Source organism: Euprymna scolopes, chromosome 8, assembly GCF_053919585.1.
Source record: "Euprymna scolopes isolate OS-2025 chromosome 8, ASM5391958v1, whole genome shotgun sequence".
NCBI lineage: Eukaryota > Metazoa > Mollusca > Cephalopoda > Sepiida > Sepiolidae > Euprymna > Euprymna scolopes.
Window position 1 is genome coordinate 102,459,663 of NC_136489.1, and position 20,455 is coordinate 102,480,117.

At 40.1% G+C, this 20,455-nt stretch overlaps 1 protein-coding gene across 6 annotated transcripts in view; it reads right to left on the minus strand.

Moving 5' to 3' along the window:
• LOC145283680 (exosome complex component CSL4-like) overlaps positions 1-20,455 on the minus strand; it is a 141,968-nt gene that overhangs the window by 58,314 nt on the left and 63,199 nt on the right. The window contains exon 1 of one of the 6 annotated variants that reach the window (XM_080132697.1): positions 7,621-7,778. The exons of the other annotated variants lie outside the window; for them this stretch is intronic. Within the exon in view, the coding sequence (XP_079988823.1) occupies positions 7,621-7,690 (70 nt within the window). The 5' untranslated portion in view covers positions 7,691-7,778. Of the gene's footprint in view, positions 1-7,620; positions 7,779-20,455 lie in introns of those variants that run through there. 6 annotated transcript variants of the gene reach the window in all.

A 20,455-nucleotide genomic window follows, 5' to 3' on the forward strand; every position in this document is an offset into this window, starting at 1 on the left:
TACCAACCTGCTGAGTGATTCGGCCACACAATGACCAATCATCTGGCAGTGCGTATTGATTCCCCTAAAGAACTTCTTTTAGCCCCTTTGGAAACCACAGTCAGCCGGTAGAGAGAATCCAATCAGCAGCGAAGCCAGACATTTCTCTCCTACTCTCGTTCTCTGTCCACTCGACATTACATTCCAGCAACTTCACCAAAGATTACTGCTGGCTGACCCCGGATTACATACAAAAGAATGACTGCTTGACAGTCAACTTTCTGCTGTATAAATAAAATCCTTTTGTTTAAAAAAAAAAACTTTATTTATTCTGTGCTTAGTGTTCAACAATTAATTATTGGGGGAGGGGGATTTAGCAAAGAAGCCAAGAAACGAAAAAAAAAAGGGTAAAAAAATTCAAATATATAACAAATAAAGCTTATCAAAGGCAAGATAAGTTACTCTTCTACCTACCTGAGTAAGTTTTGTGTGTTTTAACACATTTTAAAGTTTTTATTCGGTTCAAAAACCAAGCAGTGTTCAGTTTGTAAGTTAAACCGACCATCATTATGGCAGATATGAACACTGCATCTTGGGAACGTCAATAAAGGCTCTGATGTCTCAAAATAAACAAAATACCAATAGAAATCCACTCAAAAAGTGTCACAAAATTTCACAGTGACAAAATCCCCATTATTTTATAAGAGGTGCTAGTACTTGTACAGTTTAATCAAGACATTAAAAAATGAAAATGTAGAAAAACGTTTAAATTTTACGTATCCGTTATGGAATGAAGTTCTCCGAAAGAAAGTTTCACTTAATTTCATCAAGTAGTTTTTGTTTTACAGCGAAAAAACAATTTCTTATGATACCGAGCAAAAGGTTTGATTTTTAGGAAGAAAAGCTAGTATTAAAAATGGGGAAGGAGTGTCGGTGCTTTAACTGAGTTATCTCCTCGTGGCGTTTCTAAAATTCAAACAAAATTTTTAAAAAATCCAAGATGTCTGCCTTTAACGTGCTGTCATAAAAATGTGTTTTACCGCTGTAAACAAAACAAAAAAACTACTCGATCAAATTAAGTGAAATTTTTTTTCAGAGATCTTCAGTTCAAAATAGATACGTACAATATAACCTTTTTTTTTTTTCTCCATATTTTCATTTTTTTTATGTCTTGCTTGATTAAACTGTACAAGTACCAGGGTGCTAACAAGCTATCTCCTAAAGTGTTTTGTAAGTATTTTGTACTTTCACCTAACAATTTAATAAACAAAAATATGTTCAGAAACTGAATTTAACTAGAAAATACTATTTAAAAAATAGTGTAGTGACAGACGCACAAAGATTGTTAAAACACAAACTTATGCAAGTAGATAAAAAAAGGGTGCAAATAGTGCTGAGGGGATTTGAAATTTGAGTCTAGTTTTCAGTCTGGGAAAAATTAGGTCATGTGGTACTCGGTGGATGGTGTCACTACAAATAACATAACCTCCTCGGTTTGGATACGTGCAGGCTTTCAGTTCCCCTCCCCACCTAAAAAATAAAAAAAAAATACACCCCCCTCCCCCTTTTTCTTCTTTTTTTTTATCTATGACTTAGGAGAGAAAAGCATGGTGCTATCTTTGTACCCCCCCCCACACAAAACAAAATACAACAAATAAATGCTGCCAAAGACAACATAAGTTACTCTTCCCCTTACTTGGATAAGGTTTTTATATTATATTACCATGCTATTTTTTTAATAGTATTAGTATTAATAGTTTATCCCCTTGATGACGGCATCAAGCTCTGCCAGGTTTATATGCTGGGAGTCCTTTTCTGGTTGTAGCCAGCAAACATCCTCCACCACAGCCTCATCATGGAGCGACATGCCAGTGGCAGGAGAGCTTGCGTCAACCCACACACTGAGGTCTTGGCCGTCGACGCACCATCAGTCCCATGCTGGATCTTCCTTGCGCACCCTGGTGAGGACCTCCCCAGTCATTGTATTGAGAGGGGCATCATGAACTTCATCATCTCACCCAGCGGTAACATTTGATGTTCTCCGTTTGATGATGATTTGCAATACAAAGCCAGCCGTTCACAGGGAGATGCCCAACCAACTTTCTACACAGAGAAAATATGCTTCGCTGTGTAGCAATGTGGGGCATGTCAGGGACCTTGTTTCCAACATAGGACATCATTCTCTTTCCAGACCTGCAGACCAAGCATCTGTGCACTATCCCGTAACCTTTCCGGTTCCTTGCTGAGGAGGCCAGAGATGCTCCTCCATGTGCGCCGCAGCCATTATTTGCTTGTCCACGTACACATCATCAACATATGCAGATGTTGCCTGCTGCACGTGCTCATCCTTAGTCAGAACAGCATCAACAATCATCTTCATAATCGATGGTGCCACATTAAGTCCAAACCCCATGCGGGTTAGGCAATGCCTTTTCCCCTTAATAAGTATGGTTTGATAGGGGCACAGTGATTGGTGCACGCACACTTGCAGATATGCCTTGCAAAGATCTAACAGATATATTAGATCCCATTTGCCGCCATTCTCTTAATTTCTTGGCGAACACATCTGCGCGAGCTGTAAAAGGGTCCACGTGCTAGTTCAGATGGTCTACTTGTATTGCATGTCTGGTATTCTGCACAACTACTTGTCCAGCACCCCCTCACTCACTCACCCTAACTGAATGAAATGACAGCTCAAGCAAAAGTTACGTTTAAACCAGGACCAAACTCAAAGAAAACCAACCTGCCTCCTCCCTTGAGGCTTGTATTTACTAATATCCGCGGACTTAGAACTAACTTAGATGATGTTGAGTCATTTCTCCTTGTAAACACCCCGGATATCTTAGCATCAAGTGAAACTAACCTTCACTCCTCCATTCCCTCTAACCACTTTAACATGCCTGGTTATCTCCCACTCTACCGTAAGGACTCGGACAGACATATGCATGGACTTGGAGTCTATATTCGTAATACCCTCCCCCTGACTAGAGAAACAAAACTAGAATCAGAGGACCAGGCCTTTATGTGCTTCAGACTAAATATGCAACACAATATTAGCTACTTGTATTTTCTCTACCGCTCTTCCTCAAACCAAGACTGTACCCTAATAAACAAAGTCTCAGACAGCATAGATATAGCACTCTCCCTCGATACTAGCGCACAAATACATGCATTTGGTGACTTCAATGTCCACCACAGTAACTGGCTAGGATTCTCTAATCACACAGACGTAGCTGGTAGCGCAACACATAGCTTCTCTATATCCCATTCCCTATCTCAGTTGGTTACATTTCCGACACGTTTCACAGACCAGCAAGATCAACATGCCTCACTTCTAGATCTCTTTCTGACAACGGTTCCCAATGACTGTACAACAAATGCCCTCAGCCCACTCGGGAATGCTGATCACGCTGTGATAATGGTAGAAATCAGCCTAAATTCTCGTCCTAAAACTGAAGACCCACTACTCAAAACAACGAGGTATTACAAAAAGGCTGACTGGGAAGCCATCAGGGAGCTCATCAGAGATGCCCCATGGCAAAATATCTTTACTCTTCCAGCGGAACAGTGTGCAAATGAGACCACTGAATGGTTCAAAACTGCTATTGAAGCACATGTTCCCGCACGGAAATTCTATAGCAAGCCCCACTCCCCCCAATGGTTTACTTCTGCTTGTGCAGCTGCCATTTGTCAAAGGCAGCATGCATTCCGCAGATTCAACCGACATAAGTCCAGCTCAAATAAACAGAAGTATATAGAAGGTAGAAATAATTGTAAGAGAGTGATAGACACAGCTAAGACAGATTACTCTGAAACCACCAGAAAACGCATCGAAGCACAGAAATTAGGAACCCGGGATTTTTGGAAAATCTACAACAGCGTAGTAAATAATGGACAGTCAACTATTCCCCCACTATCAAACGATCATGAGGTTGCTTGCATGGCAACTGACAAGGCTAATCTGCTTGCCAGTCGGTTTGCCTCAAACTCCACACTGAACTCGGTACACCACTCACTCCCTGATTTTCCTCTGCGAACAGACGCCTCACTAGACGATTTGAAAATCACCCCTTCTCAGGTACATGCTATTATAAAAAACCTAGACACCTCAAAAGCGTGTGGACCAGATCTCATCCCGGCTGTGCTATTAAAAAAATGCTCTGCCGAGGTTACTCCAGTTCTGTCCAAACTTTATAATAAATGTCTTAATGAATCTTGTTTTCCCGACTGCTGGAAAACCGCCTCTGTGGTACCAGTTTTCAAGAATTCTGGTGAAAGAACTGACCCACTAAATTATCGCCCCATTAGCCTCCTCCCGCTTTTCGCCAAAATATTTGAGTCCTTAGTTAATCAAGCCCTAGTCCAGCACCTAACAGCTGCTAAACTCCTGACTGACAAACAATATGGATTCAGGCAAGCCCATTCAACAGCAGATATCTTAACTGTAGTTTCTGAACATATATACCGTTCATTGGATAAAACAGGGGAGGGTAGAGCGGTGGCCCTCGATATATCTAAGGCTTTTGACAGGGTATGGCACGATGGTCTTCTAAGGAAAATTAGATCATATGGAATCACTGGAAGAATTCATAATGTAATTAAATCCTTCTTAAGTAATAGAAAAATCAAAATTGTCCTCGACGGTCGTACATCCAAACAATACGACATAAATGCGGGAGTACCTCAGGGGTCTATCCTTGGACCTCTATGATTCCTGATATTCATAAACGACCTCCCTGATAAAATTGTTTCGGAGATGGGTATATTTGCCGATGACACCACTCTCTATAACAGATATGAGGGGAAAACAAATGAACACATATCCAAGGAAATGGCAGAAACACTAGAGGATGACCTCCAATCCGTAGTGGAATGGGGACAAAAATGGTTGGTCTCATTCAATGCTGCTAAGACTAAGCTTGTTTCCTTCAATAACTACAAGAAACCTTCTCTACCACCAATAGCAATGGCTAAGAACACATTACCTGAAAGTACTTCTTTTAAACTCCTCGGCCTAACGTTTACAGGGAATATGAACTGGAATAGATACATTGAGAGCATTGCCAAGGCTGCTGCAAGGAAGGTTGGCTCCCTCTACCGTGCTAGAAAACTACTTACGCCTGACAGTATCCTATACCTCTTTAAGGCAACCATTCGCCCATGTATGGAGTACTGTTGTCACATCTGGGCTGGTGCATTTGCTTCTTGTCTCTCGCTCCTGGACAGGGTTCAAAAGAGAGTCGCCAACCTGATAGGTCCTGAACTGTCATCTAGGCTTCAGCCTCTGTCCCATCGACGAGATGTTGCATCCCTCTGCCTGTTCTACAAATACTTCAATGGTGAATGCTCTGACGAACTGCAAACACTTGTACCTCCCCGACGTAACTACCCCCGACAAACCTGACAAGCTACTAAGTCTCATCCCTTTACAGTAGAGATCCCTAGGTGCAAGAAAGCCTTTTACTCCAATAGTTTCTTCCCCAGAACTGCGGGTCTTTGGAACTCCCTTCCGGGATTCTGCTTTCCCAACTGCAACGATATGCAGAAGTTCAAGTGTAATGTCAACAAACATCTATCTACTCATCTCTCTTCATAATGACCCCGCTAATTAAGTCCCTGATAGTAGCCCCTTGCTTCAAAGTGGCACTGTGCCTTGTTTGGGGTGAAAATTGAATTAAAAAAAAAAAAAAAAAGTTCCCAATAGTCAAGCACCGGCCTCACTTTCGGCTTTTTTTGCTGGATAACCTCCATTAGCAGGATCAGGCACTTTGGGGGACCAAATTCTTTCTCAGGATAAGGAACTAGCCACCCATTATCGATCAAAGTTTGTAGTTTCTTGTCATATTTTGCATGGGCTCCGGGGGGAATCTTATATTCCAGCACTCTGTTGTACAACTTCTCTGGCAGCTGCTTGTTCGACCATTTCCAGGATACCGTCCAGAACTGTGCACTGGCTCCATAGCTGCGCCCAGAGCAAGACCTGCTTCAACGAACCATGCCCTACCCTCATCATCAATACAGATGCCACCCAATTCTCTGATAGAGTCCAATCCTAGGTGCAGGTCATAACCAAACAGTTCACTGTCTATAACCAGGGCTCGCACTGCTATTGAGGGCCCATCGCCGAAACTCACACGGGTGATGCTTACTCCATAAGAGGCTAGAGAGCCCTTCCAACTACCAACACCGGGACCTTCATCTCGTCCCACATATAACAGCATGCCTTGCGCACAAGAGTCTGCGTGAACCCAGTGTCTACGAGTGTGAAGTACTCATACCCATTGACGTGCATGCTCAGTACTGGTAGCGCCTTGTTTAGCAGTGATCTGGGAAGAAGACTGGTGCTATAGCATACTCTCCTCGCCTGTTTCCCGGACAACTTCTCGCTAAGTGGCCCAACTTCTTGAACTGGTAGCATTGCATGTGTCTTCGTATCCCTCGGTCAGGTGCATCCTTCACATCGCTTCGGCAGTCTTTGGAAAAATTATTTGACCTGCCACATTTATAACTATTCGTGTCTTCTGTTGTCAGTGTGGGTGCTTCCGCAGCTGGTGAAATTAGCTCCGCATTGTCTTTTAGAATATTCTGGGCTCTGGCCAGCAATTCATCTAGCCCCAGCTCACTGAGCCTTGACAATGCTCACAGCAGTCGGCTGACGTTGTCCGGGAGTCCGGCCAGAAAGGTTCGTCCTAATATTTCGTTGCTAGCTTGACCAAACGGTGCAGCTAGCTTCCTTAAACCGGCCAGGTATACATCCACTGTCTCATTTGGCCCAAGCCGCCACTCGGTGCTGCCTCCAGGCGATGAAAGGGTCCATAGCAAAGGTTGTGTATAGTGTCCATCTAACCTCCTACAGCCCTGGTTCATCTCCGAGCTGCTGATAGACTGTGTACACTCTTTTGGTGAGCCTCAGCGGAATGACTAGTGCTGGATCCTTTATTTGGCATAGCCTGCAGACATGCTTGGCCTTTTCCCACCACTCGACTACAGAAGGCCGGCGGGGGAGCCGTCGAATTCTGGAATCAATTTTAGGTCGAACCTGTCCATAACGTAACAAAACACCGAAATAGCTTGAATCGGAAAAGTCTGATGAGACGTACAACAAAGTTCACTGTACACAGGTCTGAACCCTTCTGCTCACTTCCAGCAACCTGCTTTTATGGTGCCTGGCCGCACCTCAAAATCACATGTGAGATGTAATTTTTTTTTTGTGAGATGTAATCTCCTAACTGCATTTTCAGCAATCACTGCCATCCATAGTTGTTGTTCGGGGCCCGTGGCACAGTTGATAGAGACGTTGAATCTCTACAGTTCCAGATGAGCATTGTCTGAAGATAGCGGTTTCAATTCTACCCAAAGCCGGCCAGAGGCTTACTTGGCCAAAACATGGTGAGACGAGAAGTTCCTATCCATTGCAGTTACCATGTGACGAAGACCAGAGGAATAGTTGGCCAAAACGTTGTGAAATTACAACTAAAAAAGATGAGAATAATAGTCCGCAATAAATAAAAATTAATATAAATAATACTCATTTCAATAATGAATTCCAATTAAAATAATATATATACCATTCGGTACGGACCTGACCATGGAAGATCAGATAATAAATAAACGTGGATTTATAAGATCAAAAAATCCAACCTTGATCGCCCTTCGGGGTCCATGGCGCAGTTGATAGAGACGTTGAATCTCTACGGTTCCAGATGAGCATTGTCTGAAGATAGCGGTTTCAATCCTACCCAAAGCCGGCCAGAGGCTTACTTGGCCAAAACATGGTGAGACGACAACAACTACGGATGGCAGTGATTGCTGAGAATGCAGTTAGGAGATTCGAAGTTCCTATCCGTCGTGGTTACCACCCGACGAAGACCAGAGGAATAGTTGGCCGTAAAGATGAGAATAATAGTCCGCAATAAATAAAAATTAATAAGAATCAAGATGGCTGCCACTCGAAATTTCATAAGCATGAAGCAGCCTTGACCTTGCGATCCAAAAGTAAAATGGAATGAAATGCAAGAAACGTGATAAATAATTTAAACAACTTTTACACAATTTTTATTTTAAATTATTTTTGTTCATATAATTTAGTACGACAAATAATTAAAAAAACCTTTTTTTTGGGGGGGAACGATCCGAGGCAAAGCTGACTAGTTGGAACATAAAATTTTAAACAATCTTAGAATGACAAATAAATGAAACAACTTAAAAGTGGTTTAATTTGTCATTTTAAATTATATAAAAATAAAATTATTTTTCATGTTTTTTTACTTGCATTTATTCCACATGAGTAACAATAAACGTTTAAATTATCATATTTCAACTTTGTCTTGGATCAATTCTGAAAAAAAGTTGTTTAAATTATTTATCAAGTTTTTTTTTTTTCTTGTATTTCGTTCCGTTTAACTTGATCTTAATTTTTGATTGCAAGGTTAAAGCTGCTTTATGTTCATGAAATTGCAAGTGGCAACCATCTTAATCATTACACAATTAAAATGTGTAATTTCTCTAGTTTATATGGGTAAAAGAAATTTAATTTTTACTTGAAATGGCTCCTTATGTAATAATGTTTAAGATCAGAAACATTTTAAATCACTTATTTTTCTCATATCACCCGCAAACCCTATTTAGCGATATTCCTGATATTTATTTTTGGTAAAGGTGCAGCATCTTTTTACCATTAAAAAAATCCTTTAAAATTACCACTCTTGTAGGTTTTCGAAGGTGCTGAAAACGAAACTACGAAAATAATGTTTAAAATTCCAGGAGAAAAGTACAGTAGAACCCCGGGATACAGCACCAAAAATTAGTAACAAAATACAGTACAGTATATAATACACATGTATATAATCAAATAACATTATAAATAACACTGTAAAGCGAGGTAAATATTATAATTAGGGGCCAGAAAAGCATTGTATTCCACATCGTAACCTGAAAAAAAAAAACATATCCTAGGACCATCGTATCCCAGGGTTCTACTGTAGTTTCCAAGATATGAAGAAATTATAGCTTAAAAAAGTGGGAGATCACTTTTCTTTATTAATTTAATGCAAAATAAGCACTCACTTTATGGTCACCTTTATTGGGGGTGGGGGTCTGGAAAATTTTTGGAAAGTGGGAGTGTTTATTTGGTAATTGTGGCTTCTTGCTGGACCAACACAAAACTTACCTTTAAAAATCTTTTCTAGGGATTTTCGAGCGTGCTTCAAATGAATATTGGATTTAAATTTTCTGCAAATAAGTAGTTTTCTGGATATTAAGCAATGTAGATCTTCGTGTTATAAGTGGTGGCCAATGTTGTATGTGTAATCATGTGCATATTACATTACTTTATATCTAGGAAACCACTTATTTGTGAAAAATTTAAGTGTGATATTTGTTTTCAGCACACCCGAAAACCTTTGGAAAAAAGTTTTTTTTTTTTTTTTTTTCAAAGTTGGTTTCGCGTTAGGCTACCAGGCCATAATTACCTATTTTACGTTATAATGTGTTAATTTAAAAATTTTCTGCAAGTAAATATTTTTCCGAATATTAAGCAATGTAATTCTTTATGTTATAAGTGGTGGCCATTGTTGTACATGCAAGCGCGTGCAATCAAATTATATGAAAGATACTGCACCTGTACTTACTAACTAAACACCACCCACAAAAAATAACAGCCGCCCCTCCCCCCCCACTCCAAAAAATAAAGGTGGCTATTAAATGAGTCTTCATTTTACGTTAAATGAATATAAAAAAAGTGATACCCCACTTTCTGAAACTATAATTTCTTCATATCTTGGAAACTATTGGAATTTAAATGTTATTTTAGTTTTCAGCACCTTTGAAAACCTATAATAAGTGGGAATTTTAAAGGATTTTTTGAAAGTGGAAAGATACTGCACCTTTACCAAAAATTAAAAAGGGAACCATTAAACCAAAAACTCCAACTTCTAATGTCTCCTTTTCCAACATCAGGGATCTACGTTCCAACCTTCCAGAGGTTGGAATCTGATTATAGGAGATCAAACCTTTCTTTCCTAAGCGAAACTGGCATTGGACCAATTATTTCCCAAGATGAGTTTGTAATAAAAGGATATTCCAATTTAGTATCCAAATCTGACCCCCAAGATCGACATGGGCATAGAATATGTGCCTACATTAGAGATGGCTTTCCATGTGGTAGGGACATCTCCAGAGAAGACCCTAAATTGCCCTATATGTGTGTTTGGATTGCACTCGCTAACCTGATAGGTCATGAACTGTCATCTAAGCTTCAACCTCTGCCCCATCGACGAAATGTTGCATCTCTGCCTGTTCTACAAGTATTTTAATGGTGAATGCTCTGACGAACTACAAGCACTTGCATCTCCTTGACATAAATACCCCCGCAAACAGCAAGATCCCACCCCTACACTGATCCCTAGATGTAAGAAAACCTTCTACTCAAATAGTTTCTTCCCCAGAACTGCTATACTTTGAAACTCTCTTCCAAAATTCTGCTTTCCCAGTTGTACTGATAATGCAGAAGTTCAAGTGTAATGTGAAGACATCTTTACTGCTCATCTCCTTACATAGTATCCCTGCAACATGTCCCCAACTGTAGCCCCCTACATCAAAATGGCACTGTGCCTTGTTGGGGTGAGAATGGAAAAAAAAAAAAAAAAAAAAAAAAAATTTTATAGTATCAGACCTGACAGAATGGTTAATTGTAGGTATAGACAACTTCATGCCCTAAAAAACTTCTAGCAAAAACCCAACAGCCAGTCGTGGTTCTCTCCAGAATGTGCTGCTGGCATTATGCACAGAAATCACTATTTCCATTGCTTTCTAGGTAGTAGATGTACTGAGACTAAAGCCATCTTCAGAACTGTCAGCAACCACTGTAAAACTAATAAAGAACACAGGAGAGTTGTATGCTCAGTCTGTCAAGTCCAAAGTAGCTGAGCAGTGGCTTCAGTTCCCATCAATTCTGGCAAATAACAAACAAGGTCTTGAATAGAATTGTGTGCTCTCATCATCAATGGACCTGAGGTAATTTTGTCAGCATTGGACAAAGCCAAACTCTTTACTAAAAACTTTGTAGCTAATTCTACCCTATACAGACAACCCCTTGTATTTCCTCCTGTATCTGAAAACACATTATGCGACATACAAATATCTGTACATGATGTTACCAAGCTAATCAAAATCCTCGATTCTAGTAAAGTAACATTACAAGTTGATTTTTTTCTTTTTAGATAAGTGTTATTTTATCAACTTGCATGAAAAGAGCTTTGTAAAAGATGCTTAAAACCATTTAAATTATGCAAATACCATCAGTAGTTCAAAAGTTATGAGAATTTTAAGTGCCAAAATTTAGGCTTTTCCGTGGACATTTTTCTTTAGAAAAAGTGGGCAAAATTACAGACCTCAACATTTCAAGAAATTCTGTAATTTTGCCACCATTTATTTATTTTTCAAGCTATTCTCATAAAAGTTGGCAGTCTTATGCAAAATTGTGTGCTCTTTCTGATTATGCAGTCAAATTTGATGTATCTTTTTACCATAAGCCATGAATTATAAATTCAGATGTACAAATTTCAATTTTTTTAAACTGGCACATGGTATCATATAGTGTGTGTCTATTCACGAACAAAACTAAGTATTATAATATAGCTTTATTGAGAATAGGCATTTTCCTGCCTCCTCACCAAAGGAGAGCTTCATCTGGGTGTAGCCATTGAATGCTTAAAGAGCATTCATGGCCGATATTTACTACTCCCCTCAAAGAAAAAACAATTGAGTAGATATGAATTAATCTCAGAAATAAATCTGTGGTTTGAGTTGTCCCCCTTTGCAAATTGGCTGTTTGGAGAAATGGAAAACTAGATGGCTCTGTGTGGTTTGAGTTGTCCCCCTTTGCAAATTGGCTGTTTGGAGAAATGGAAAACTAGATGGCTATGTGTGGTTTGAGTTGTCCCCCTTTGCAAATTGGCTGTTTGGAGAAATGGAAAACTAGATGGCTCTGGTTGATAGTCAATTTGCATAAGTGGAGAAATGGGCAGCATATAAACGGTACTTTTTTTTTTTTTTTTTAAAGCAGGGGTGAAGAGGGCAGAGAGTGAAACGACGGTTGGTTGGTTGGTTGGTTGGTTTGTTTGTTCTGTTTTACGGCATATCAACCACTTTTGGGTCATTTAATGCCGAAAGGTTCGTTATGCTGTGTTAAATATTGGTTTGTTCTTAAGGTTTTTTTTTTGGGGGGGGGGGGTCTTTCCTTATATTTTTGAGTATATTTTAGTTTCTTTCAGAAAATTGATAATTTTTTGGGGATCAATCTTGTTTAATATTGTTTTCAGATTTTTTTCTTGGTAATACTTTGTTCGGATTTGTTCAAGGTCAATGCAGTTTGTCAGTATATGGTGTATTGTGTAGGGTTCTTGACACGTTATACAGTTTGGTGTCTCCTCCCCTTTTAGTAGATGTGAGTGGGTGATGTGAGTGTGACCTATTCGCAGTCTGGTCATTACTACCTCTTCCTTTCTTGTTAACTTTTTGGTGTCTCTTGTTCCAATATTTGGTGTTATTTGGAATAATTTGTTTTTGGTGCATGAGCTCCAGTTTTCTTGCCATTTTCTCTTCAAATATGTGTTTATTTTAGTCTTTAGGTCTGTATAGGGGATTTTTCCACTCATGTGGTTTTGTTGCAGAGTTTCCTTTGCTGCCTTATCTGCTTGTTCATTCATGTAGATGCCGATATGGCTTGGTATCCAGCAAAAGATAATGTTTTTTTCTATGGTTATGGCATCTATTTTGTTTAGCAATTTTGTAATAAGTGGGTTTGTCATTTTTTTTTCTTTTAGAGATATGAGTATTGAAAGTGAGTCAGTAAATATGATATATTTTTGATGGTCATCATTGGTTATTATATTTAGTGCCAAATCTATGGCTGTTGCTTCTGCGCTGAAAATAGAAGATTCGTTTGGGAGCCTTTTCTTTAGTTTTATTTTTTTGTGGATGGCTGCGCATTCTACTTTATCTCCATCTTTTGATCCGTCAGTATAAATTTGTGTATATTCTTTGTATGTATTCTGGATGATAAGTAGTTCTTCATGGAAGGTTGATGGGTGGGTTTTCGTTTTGGGATATTTATTTAATTTTAATATTATGTGTGGTTGTTTGATCATCCCGGGTGGAGTTTTTGATTTGTTATATTTATGTATTTTTGTAGTGTCCATTTGGGCTTCTGTGAGAAGGTTTTTTATCCGGAGGCTGTAGGGCTTGATATTTTCTTTCTTGTTGAAGAGATGTGTGTATTGTGGGTGGAGGGTACATTGGTATGCAGGATTTGTTGGGCATGATACTAGCTTTAGGTAATATTGTAGCGCTAACTTCTGTCGTCTTAGAATCAGTGGAGGCTCATGGGCCTCTATATAGAGGCTTTCTACTGGAGAGGTTCTAAATGCTCCCAAGGCTAATCTTAATCCTTGATGATAGATTGTATTTAGTTCTTTTATGTAGGACTTCCTTGCTGCTCCATAGATGAAGCATCCATAGTCCATTTTAGATCTGATTAGAGTTTGGTATAATTTCAATAATGTGACTTTGTCTGCACCCCAATCGGTGTGTGCTAAGACTTTGATCAATTGCATTGTCTTTTAGCATTTTGCTTTTAAATATTTTATGTGGTTCAATTTTTTATCGAATATAATACCTAAATATTTATGTTGGTCGGTGAGTGGGATGTTCTTGTTATCCAGTTTCAGGTTGGGGTCGTGGTGGAATTTTCGTAATTTGCAAAAGTGGATGCATTTAGTTTTTTCCTCTGAGAATGTAAATCCATTTTCTATAGCCCATTTGTTTATTTTATTCAGACAGTTGTAGTTTGCATTCGGCTGTTTGTATATATTTAGATTGGTAGTATATAAGTAGGTCGTCCACGTATAGGGCGTTTTCAATTCCTGGGTCTATGTTTTTTATGATATTGTTTATTTTAATGTTGAAGAGGGTGACAGACAGGATACTGCCTTGGGGGACACCCATTTCTTGATCTTTTTGGACTGAATAAGTGTTGTCCATCCGTACTTGGAAGTTTCTATTTGTTAAGAAATTTCTGATAATTTCTGGCATTCTATCCCTAAGTCCTAGTTCATACAGGTCTTTTTGGATTCCGTATTTCCAAGCGGTGTCATACGCCTTTTGCATGTCAAAAAAAATTGCTATTAGATGTTCTTTTTTTGCAAATGCTTCTCTTATGCGCGTTTCCAGTTTTATTAAGTGATCGGTGGGGCTTCTATTTTTCCTGAAACCCGACTGGCTTTCTGTAATTAGATTTTTGCTTTCCAAGTACCAATTTAACCTTTCGTTAATCATTCTCTCAAAAGTTTTGCACAAACAACTAATTAGTGCAATGGGTTGGTAGTTTGTTGGGTTTGTATGATCTTTTTTTGGTTTGGGTATTGGGATTACTGTTGCCTGCTTCCAGTTTTTTGGAATGTTGTTAGTTATCCATATCTCATTGTAAATTTGTAATAAGTAGTCCAGTGATGGTTTTGGTAGTTTTTTGAGGAATTGATAATGGATCTCGTCGGGGCCGACTGCTGTATCGGGAGATTTGTTTATTGCCTCCTCTAGTTCTGCACTGTTGAATAATTGATTGTAGTTTTCTTCATTTTTTGATTTGAAGTTTATTTTTATTTTTTCATTTTTCTTTATAGCTTGGAATTTTTTATTTTGGTTTTTTGATGAGTTCATTGAGAATTGTTCTGCTAATTTATTTGCGATATTTTGTTTGTCGGTAATCTTCGTGTTGTCGCATATAAGGTGTTTAATAGGGTTCTTTGTATTTTTTCCTGCTATTTTTCTGACCATCTCCCATGCTTTTTTGGGTTTTGTGTTTTGATTAATTTTTGTTACATAGTCTTTCCATGTGTTCCGTTTTGATTCTTTAATAGTTTTCCGTGCTTTGGCTTTGCTGTTTTTATAGGTGTCCAAATTTTCTTTCGTTGGACTGTTTTTGAATTTCCTTAGGTTTGCACGTCTGGCTCTTATAGCTTCTTTGCATTCTTTATTGTACCAGGGTTTGTTATATTTTGTAGTAGTGGAACTTTTTGGTATGTTCTCCTCGGCTATTGTGAGTAGGGTGTTGCTGAAATATGTGATGTGTTCTAAGTTAGGATTCGCTTCAGGTATTAATCTGTATTGACATGTATTTTGGAAATTTTCCCAATTTGCCTTTTGTAAATTCCAGCGGGGTGTTTTGTCTTCTAGCTTGGGATTCTCGTTTTCTATTATGATTGGGAAGTGGTCACTTCCGCATGTATCCTTATGTGTTCTCCAGCTATAATCCATGTATATAGTTGGGTCACATAGTGTTATATCGATTGCTGATAGGGTTCCCGTTGGTGGGTGCATATATGTATTCTCTTTGTTGTTGAGTAGGCATAGGTCATTTTGGTTAATTATTTTTTCTCTGGTTTGGCCTCTTTTGTTGTTTCTTTTACTGCCCCACCATATATTGTGACTATTGAAGTCTCCCAAGAGTAGAAAAGGTTTAGGTAGTTGTTTGATTATATTGTTTAATTCTGTTTCGTTTATTGTTTCATTTGGTGGTATATAGAGTGAACACAGGGTTACTGTTTTGTGTAGTGTTGCAGTTATTGCAACAGCTTGCATATTTGTTTTTTAAGTTCACTTTGCTGTGTGGAATGTTTTTGTTTATCAGTATTGATGATCCACCGGTGGCTTTGCATGATAATTTGTTTGTGGTTGTATATTGAGTAGTGTTTTATGTTAATTTTGTCATTTTCTTTTAAGTGTGTTTCCTGTAGGCAAATTATTGCAGGACATAAGGATTTGATAAGTATTTGTATTTCTTCGATATTAATTTTTAATCCTCTTATGTTCCACTGTAGGATTTTGTTAGCCATGGTTTATATTTTCTTTCTTTTGTTTTGGGTTGTTGGGTTCCTCAATCTCCATGACTTCATGGCTTTCGAGGGTTTTTTCTTATTTTTGTTTGGATCTGGACGTTGATCTGGGTCTTGCTTGGGATGTTGCTGTTTTGGGTTCTTGCTCATTTTTTCCCTCTTGATTACTTGTGTTTGGTTTCTTTTTTTTTTCCAGGGTGTTTTCGGTTTTCATTTTTTCTAGAATTTGGAATCTATTTTGAATGTCTACTGCTTGGTTTTCTTCTTTTCTGGTTCCTTTGCGGAGGGTACTAGGCGAGTGTTCTTTTGATTTTGGGATGTTTTCAGTTTGTGTGGGTTTTTTGTTAGAGGATTGTGTTTGACTTTTAGGATCTGGTGGGATTTTACTCTCAACTGTTTGGTAGTTATTTCCAAGTACAGCTGGAGTTGATGGCAGTTGCCCTAAGGTGGCCCTCAATGTCTCAACTAGTTCACAAAGTGATTTTATGAGGGTAGAGATTTCCTTTAGTTCAGTGTTTTCTATTGTTTTTAATTGATTTTTGGTTGCACCTGCATATGATCTAGTTGGTTCTGTTGTGGTGGCTGTTTCAATAATTTTCCTGGCTTCAGGAAAACTTATGTTTTTGGTATATTTGAGTTCATTTTTTTTTTTTTCTTTGATCCAGTTTTGGCAGAGCGATGAGTATGCTGGATGGTTCTCTCCACAGTTTGGGCATTTTATATTTCCTTGGCATTCTGTTTCCTGGTGTTCGTTACTGCTACACTTTGGACATACTGCTTTCCTGGTGCAGTATTCTTTGAAGTGGCCAAATTTTTGGCAGTTTAGGCAGCAAAGTGGTCTGGGGATATGTTTCTACTTTAATGTTAATATATCCAATCTTGAGTTCAGTTGGTGGAGTAGGAGTATTAAAAGTTAATATGTATGTGTTGGTGTTAATTGTTTGTTCGTTTCTTTTTATTGTAATTCTTTTAGTATCTATAACTTTTTGATTTTTTAGGTTTGTTTTTATTTCATATAGAGAGCAGGTGTTTAGTTCTGGACATCTGATGACTCCCTTTGAGGTGTTGAGGGTTTTGTGAGGGTAGGCATTGATGTTTATATCATGGAACTTTGTCCATGTTAAAATTTCTTCGGCACTACTTTTCGTAGTTACTTGTATAAGTAAAGTTCCATTTTTTTAATTTTTTAATTTGTTTTGTGTTCAGATTTTTGTTGATAATTCTTTCGATTTTGAATGGGGACATTTTTGCTATTTGTGTGTTATCTTGCGATTCGAAGATTATATACTCCGGAAAGTTTGTGTTTTCATCTTCATCGCTTTCTGGATGGGGCCTTTTAATTTTTTTGGAAGCCATAGAATATTTTTTGTTTTTTCATCATCCTTGCTCCCCACCCTCCTCGGAGCCCTAAATTGGGAGATGGTTGGGGGGAAACCCATTCGCCCAAGCATCTCAGGGATACAATGATGATATACTCAAACAGTGAGTATAGCTGCTTATGACGATTTTTTCCATTTCCTTGGACCCAGCAAGGTGTAGAAAGGGTTAGTTGTCAATAGTATCAGTTTTCACCATCTGATTGGCCCTTGCCATTGCCTTCTAATGATAGTATGTGTGTGTGTTTTTTTTTGTTTTTTTTTGTTAGAGTATAATGTGTTTGTGTTTCTCTTTATGGGGGTTTACTATTATTAGGGACTGTCATAACTAGCCGGTTGGTCGGGTCGAGCCTGCCCGATCGCCCGTCTAGCCGAAGTAAGGGCCAAAGTGGAGTGTTGCTAAATCACGGCCATTTGGTTCCAAGGTCGTGAGTTGCTCAGCCACCAGGATCCCGTTCTAAGGCATTACAGGTCGCCACCTACGGCCAACAGGTGGCCCCATTGAGGGACTTTTACTCTCTGCAGGGGGGCAGTCGGTGTATTCTGATACTCCACCAACAGGGTCTGGGGGGGGGGAGATAAAAAAGGGGAGGGAGGGGGACTGTTTTTGTTTTTGCAGAACAAAATTAAGTTTTACAAAAAAGATCAGAAAACAAAAAACATCAATGTAGGTGCATTTCGTCTCAGGAAGCGAAACAACGGTTGGAAGAAGTGACGGCGAATTCTTTTTTGTGATGGTGAATTATTTTATGACGTTGAAGAGCTCGACCTTTTGGAAGGAACAGCTGTGTCTTATATATTTTTTTTAATTCCTTTTCTTTCTACTTCCCTACAAGCTATTTCGGCGGGACATCAAGGGGCTGCAGGTGTGCAATTCGAAAAAGGTGTCACAGGAACGGCCGGGTTAGACAAAAGTTGCACGATAGAGGGCCAAGATTTCTCTGCACACTTTGATGGTGAGAAATGGACAGTCAAGTGGGCATGGAAGGGAGAACCTTCCATACTGAACAACAGAGTGGAATGCTACGAGCATACGTTGCGAGGAGGCACAAGAGTTGAATTTGAGAAGGAGGTGGACCGATGGATCTCAGAGGGGATTTTAAGACCATGGACGGAGAAGGTGGAAGGTGTGCTGCCGTTAATGGCGGTTGTTCAGCCCACAAAACAAAAAGTTCGACCAGTACTGGACTTCAGGGAGCTGAACGTACACGTTGCGTGTCACACGGGAGGCGATGTGATGGACGTGTGCGGAGAGACCATGCGAGAGTGGAGGCAGATTCAGAAGGCTGCGACGATTGTGGATTTAAAATCTGCATACCTACAGATCCACATTTCACAGGAATTCTGGAAATACCAGCTGGTCAGATACAAGGGCCGAACGTACTGCCTGACTAGGTTGGGTTTTGGCCTGAATTCTGCACCAAAAATCATGGCAGCGATCCTCAAAATGGTGCTAAGCAAGGAGGACGCAGTCAGAAGAGCCACCAGTTCCTACATTGATGATATTTTGGTGGATGAGACGGTAACAACTGCGGAGGACGTAGTAAAACACCTCAACAGCTTTGGGCTAATTGCAAAACGCCCGGAATCGTTGGAGGGAGGAGCTGTGTTAGTGCTCCAACTAAGAAAGGACCAGATAGGATGGTTAGTGTTCCGGAGGGGAAATGAGATCCCGGAGGTGTCGGAAAAATTGAGCAGGCAAGAACTCTTTTCAATATGCGGAAGACTGGTGGGCCATTACCCTATGGCAGGATGGCTACGGACTGCATGTAGTTATATCAAAAGGCTAGCTAGTGGAGCGAAGTGGGAGGATGGAGTTGATAAAGAGACTGTGGACATTATGAGAGAGATTATTGAAGAGGTGAAGAGGAAGGATCCAGTGAGAGGTGTTTGGCATGTACTCAACAGTGCAGAAGGTGTTGTGTGGTGTGATGCAAGCTGTATAGCAGTGGGGGTCACCTTGGAGATAGGTGGTGTTACTGCAGAAGATGCTGCTTGGTTGCGGAAGAAGGACGACGTGGCTCACATAAATGTGGCGGAACTGGATGCGGTTATGAAGGGCATCAACTTAGCCTTGAAATGGGGGCTACAGAATGTTGAGATGAGGACCGACTCAGCCACTGTGTTCTCTTGGATCCAGTCGGAAGCTACAGGAGAAAGGAGGATGAAGACGAAAGGCGCTGCCGAGATGCTAGTAAAGCGTCGATTGATGGTGTTAAGGGAGCTGATTAGGGAATTTGATCTTCAATTTAGGGTCACTATCGTTCCTTCAGTGAAGAACAGAGCAGATGTGATGACGAGGGTACGGAAGACCTGGCTAAAGGCGCCGAATGAGGCGGCTGTTGCAATATGTTGTTTGAATGAAGACACTCTGAAGGATTTGCATGACATGCACCATTTTGGAGTGGATAGAACCTTGTTCTTGGCCAGGAAGGTGGACCCCAGAATCACAAAGGAGGCCGTTAGGACAGTGGTTGAGAGATGCAGCCGGTGTCAATCAATCGACCTTGTGCCGAGTAGACACGAAGCTGGTGAGGTTCAGATGGCAGAGAACTGGAGCAGGTTGGCGATAGACGTAACGCACTATCGACAGAGGCCGTATCTGTCAATGGTCGACTGTGGACCAGGAAGAGTAATCATTTGGAGGGAAATCAAGGCGGGGAAATGCAGGTGAAATTGCAAAGGTCTTGGAATAGGTGTTTTTGGAGAGGGGTCCAGTGACGGAAGTGCTAATGGACAATGGAACTGCCTTTTGCTCAGCTGCCATGGAGAATGTGTTGGATAAGTGGGGAGTGCGGCACTATTTCAGGGCTGCATATAGACCAGGCGGAAACGGAATTGTGGAGCGGCATCACAGGACCATTAAGGCTATAGCTGAAAGGGGCCAGATTTCGCCCCTAGAAGCTGTCTTCTGGTATAATATGGCTACAAGTCAGGGCAAAAAGTGGAGTCAGTGCCGCAGAGGGCAGTCTTCAAGTACGAGTGGCGGCATCCCCGAACTGCACAGGTACCCGCGGAGGAAGGCGAGCGACTGCGAGTGGGAGAGGAAGTGTGGATCAAACCGTCTGATGCTCGCTGTACCACATGCTATGAGAGGGGCATTGTGACAAGTGTCCAGTCCCCGAACAATGTATCTATCGACGGCATCCCTCGACACATCCTTGATGTGCGGCCGGTAGTGGTGTCATCAGAGGAAGACAGCGACGTCGA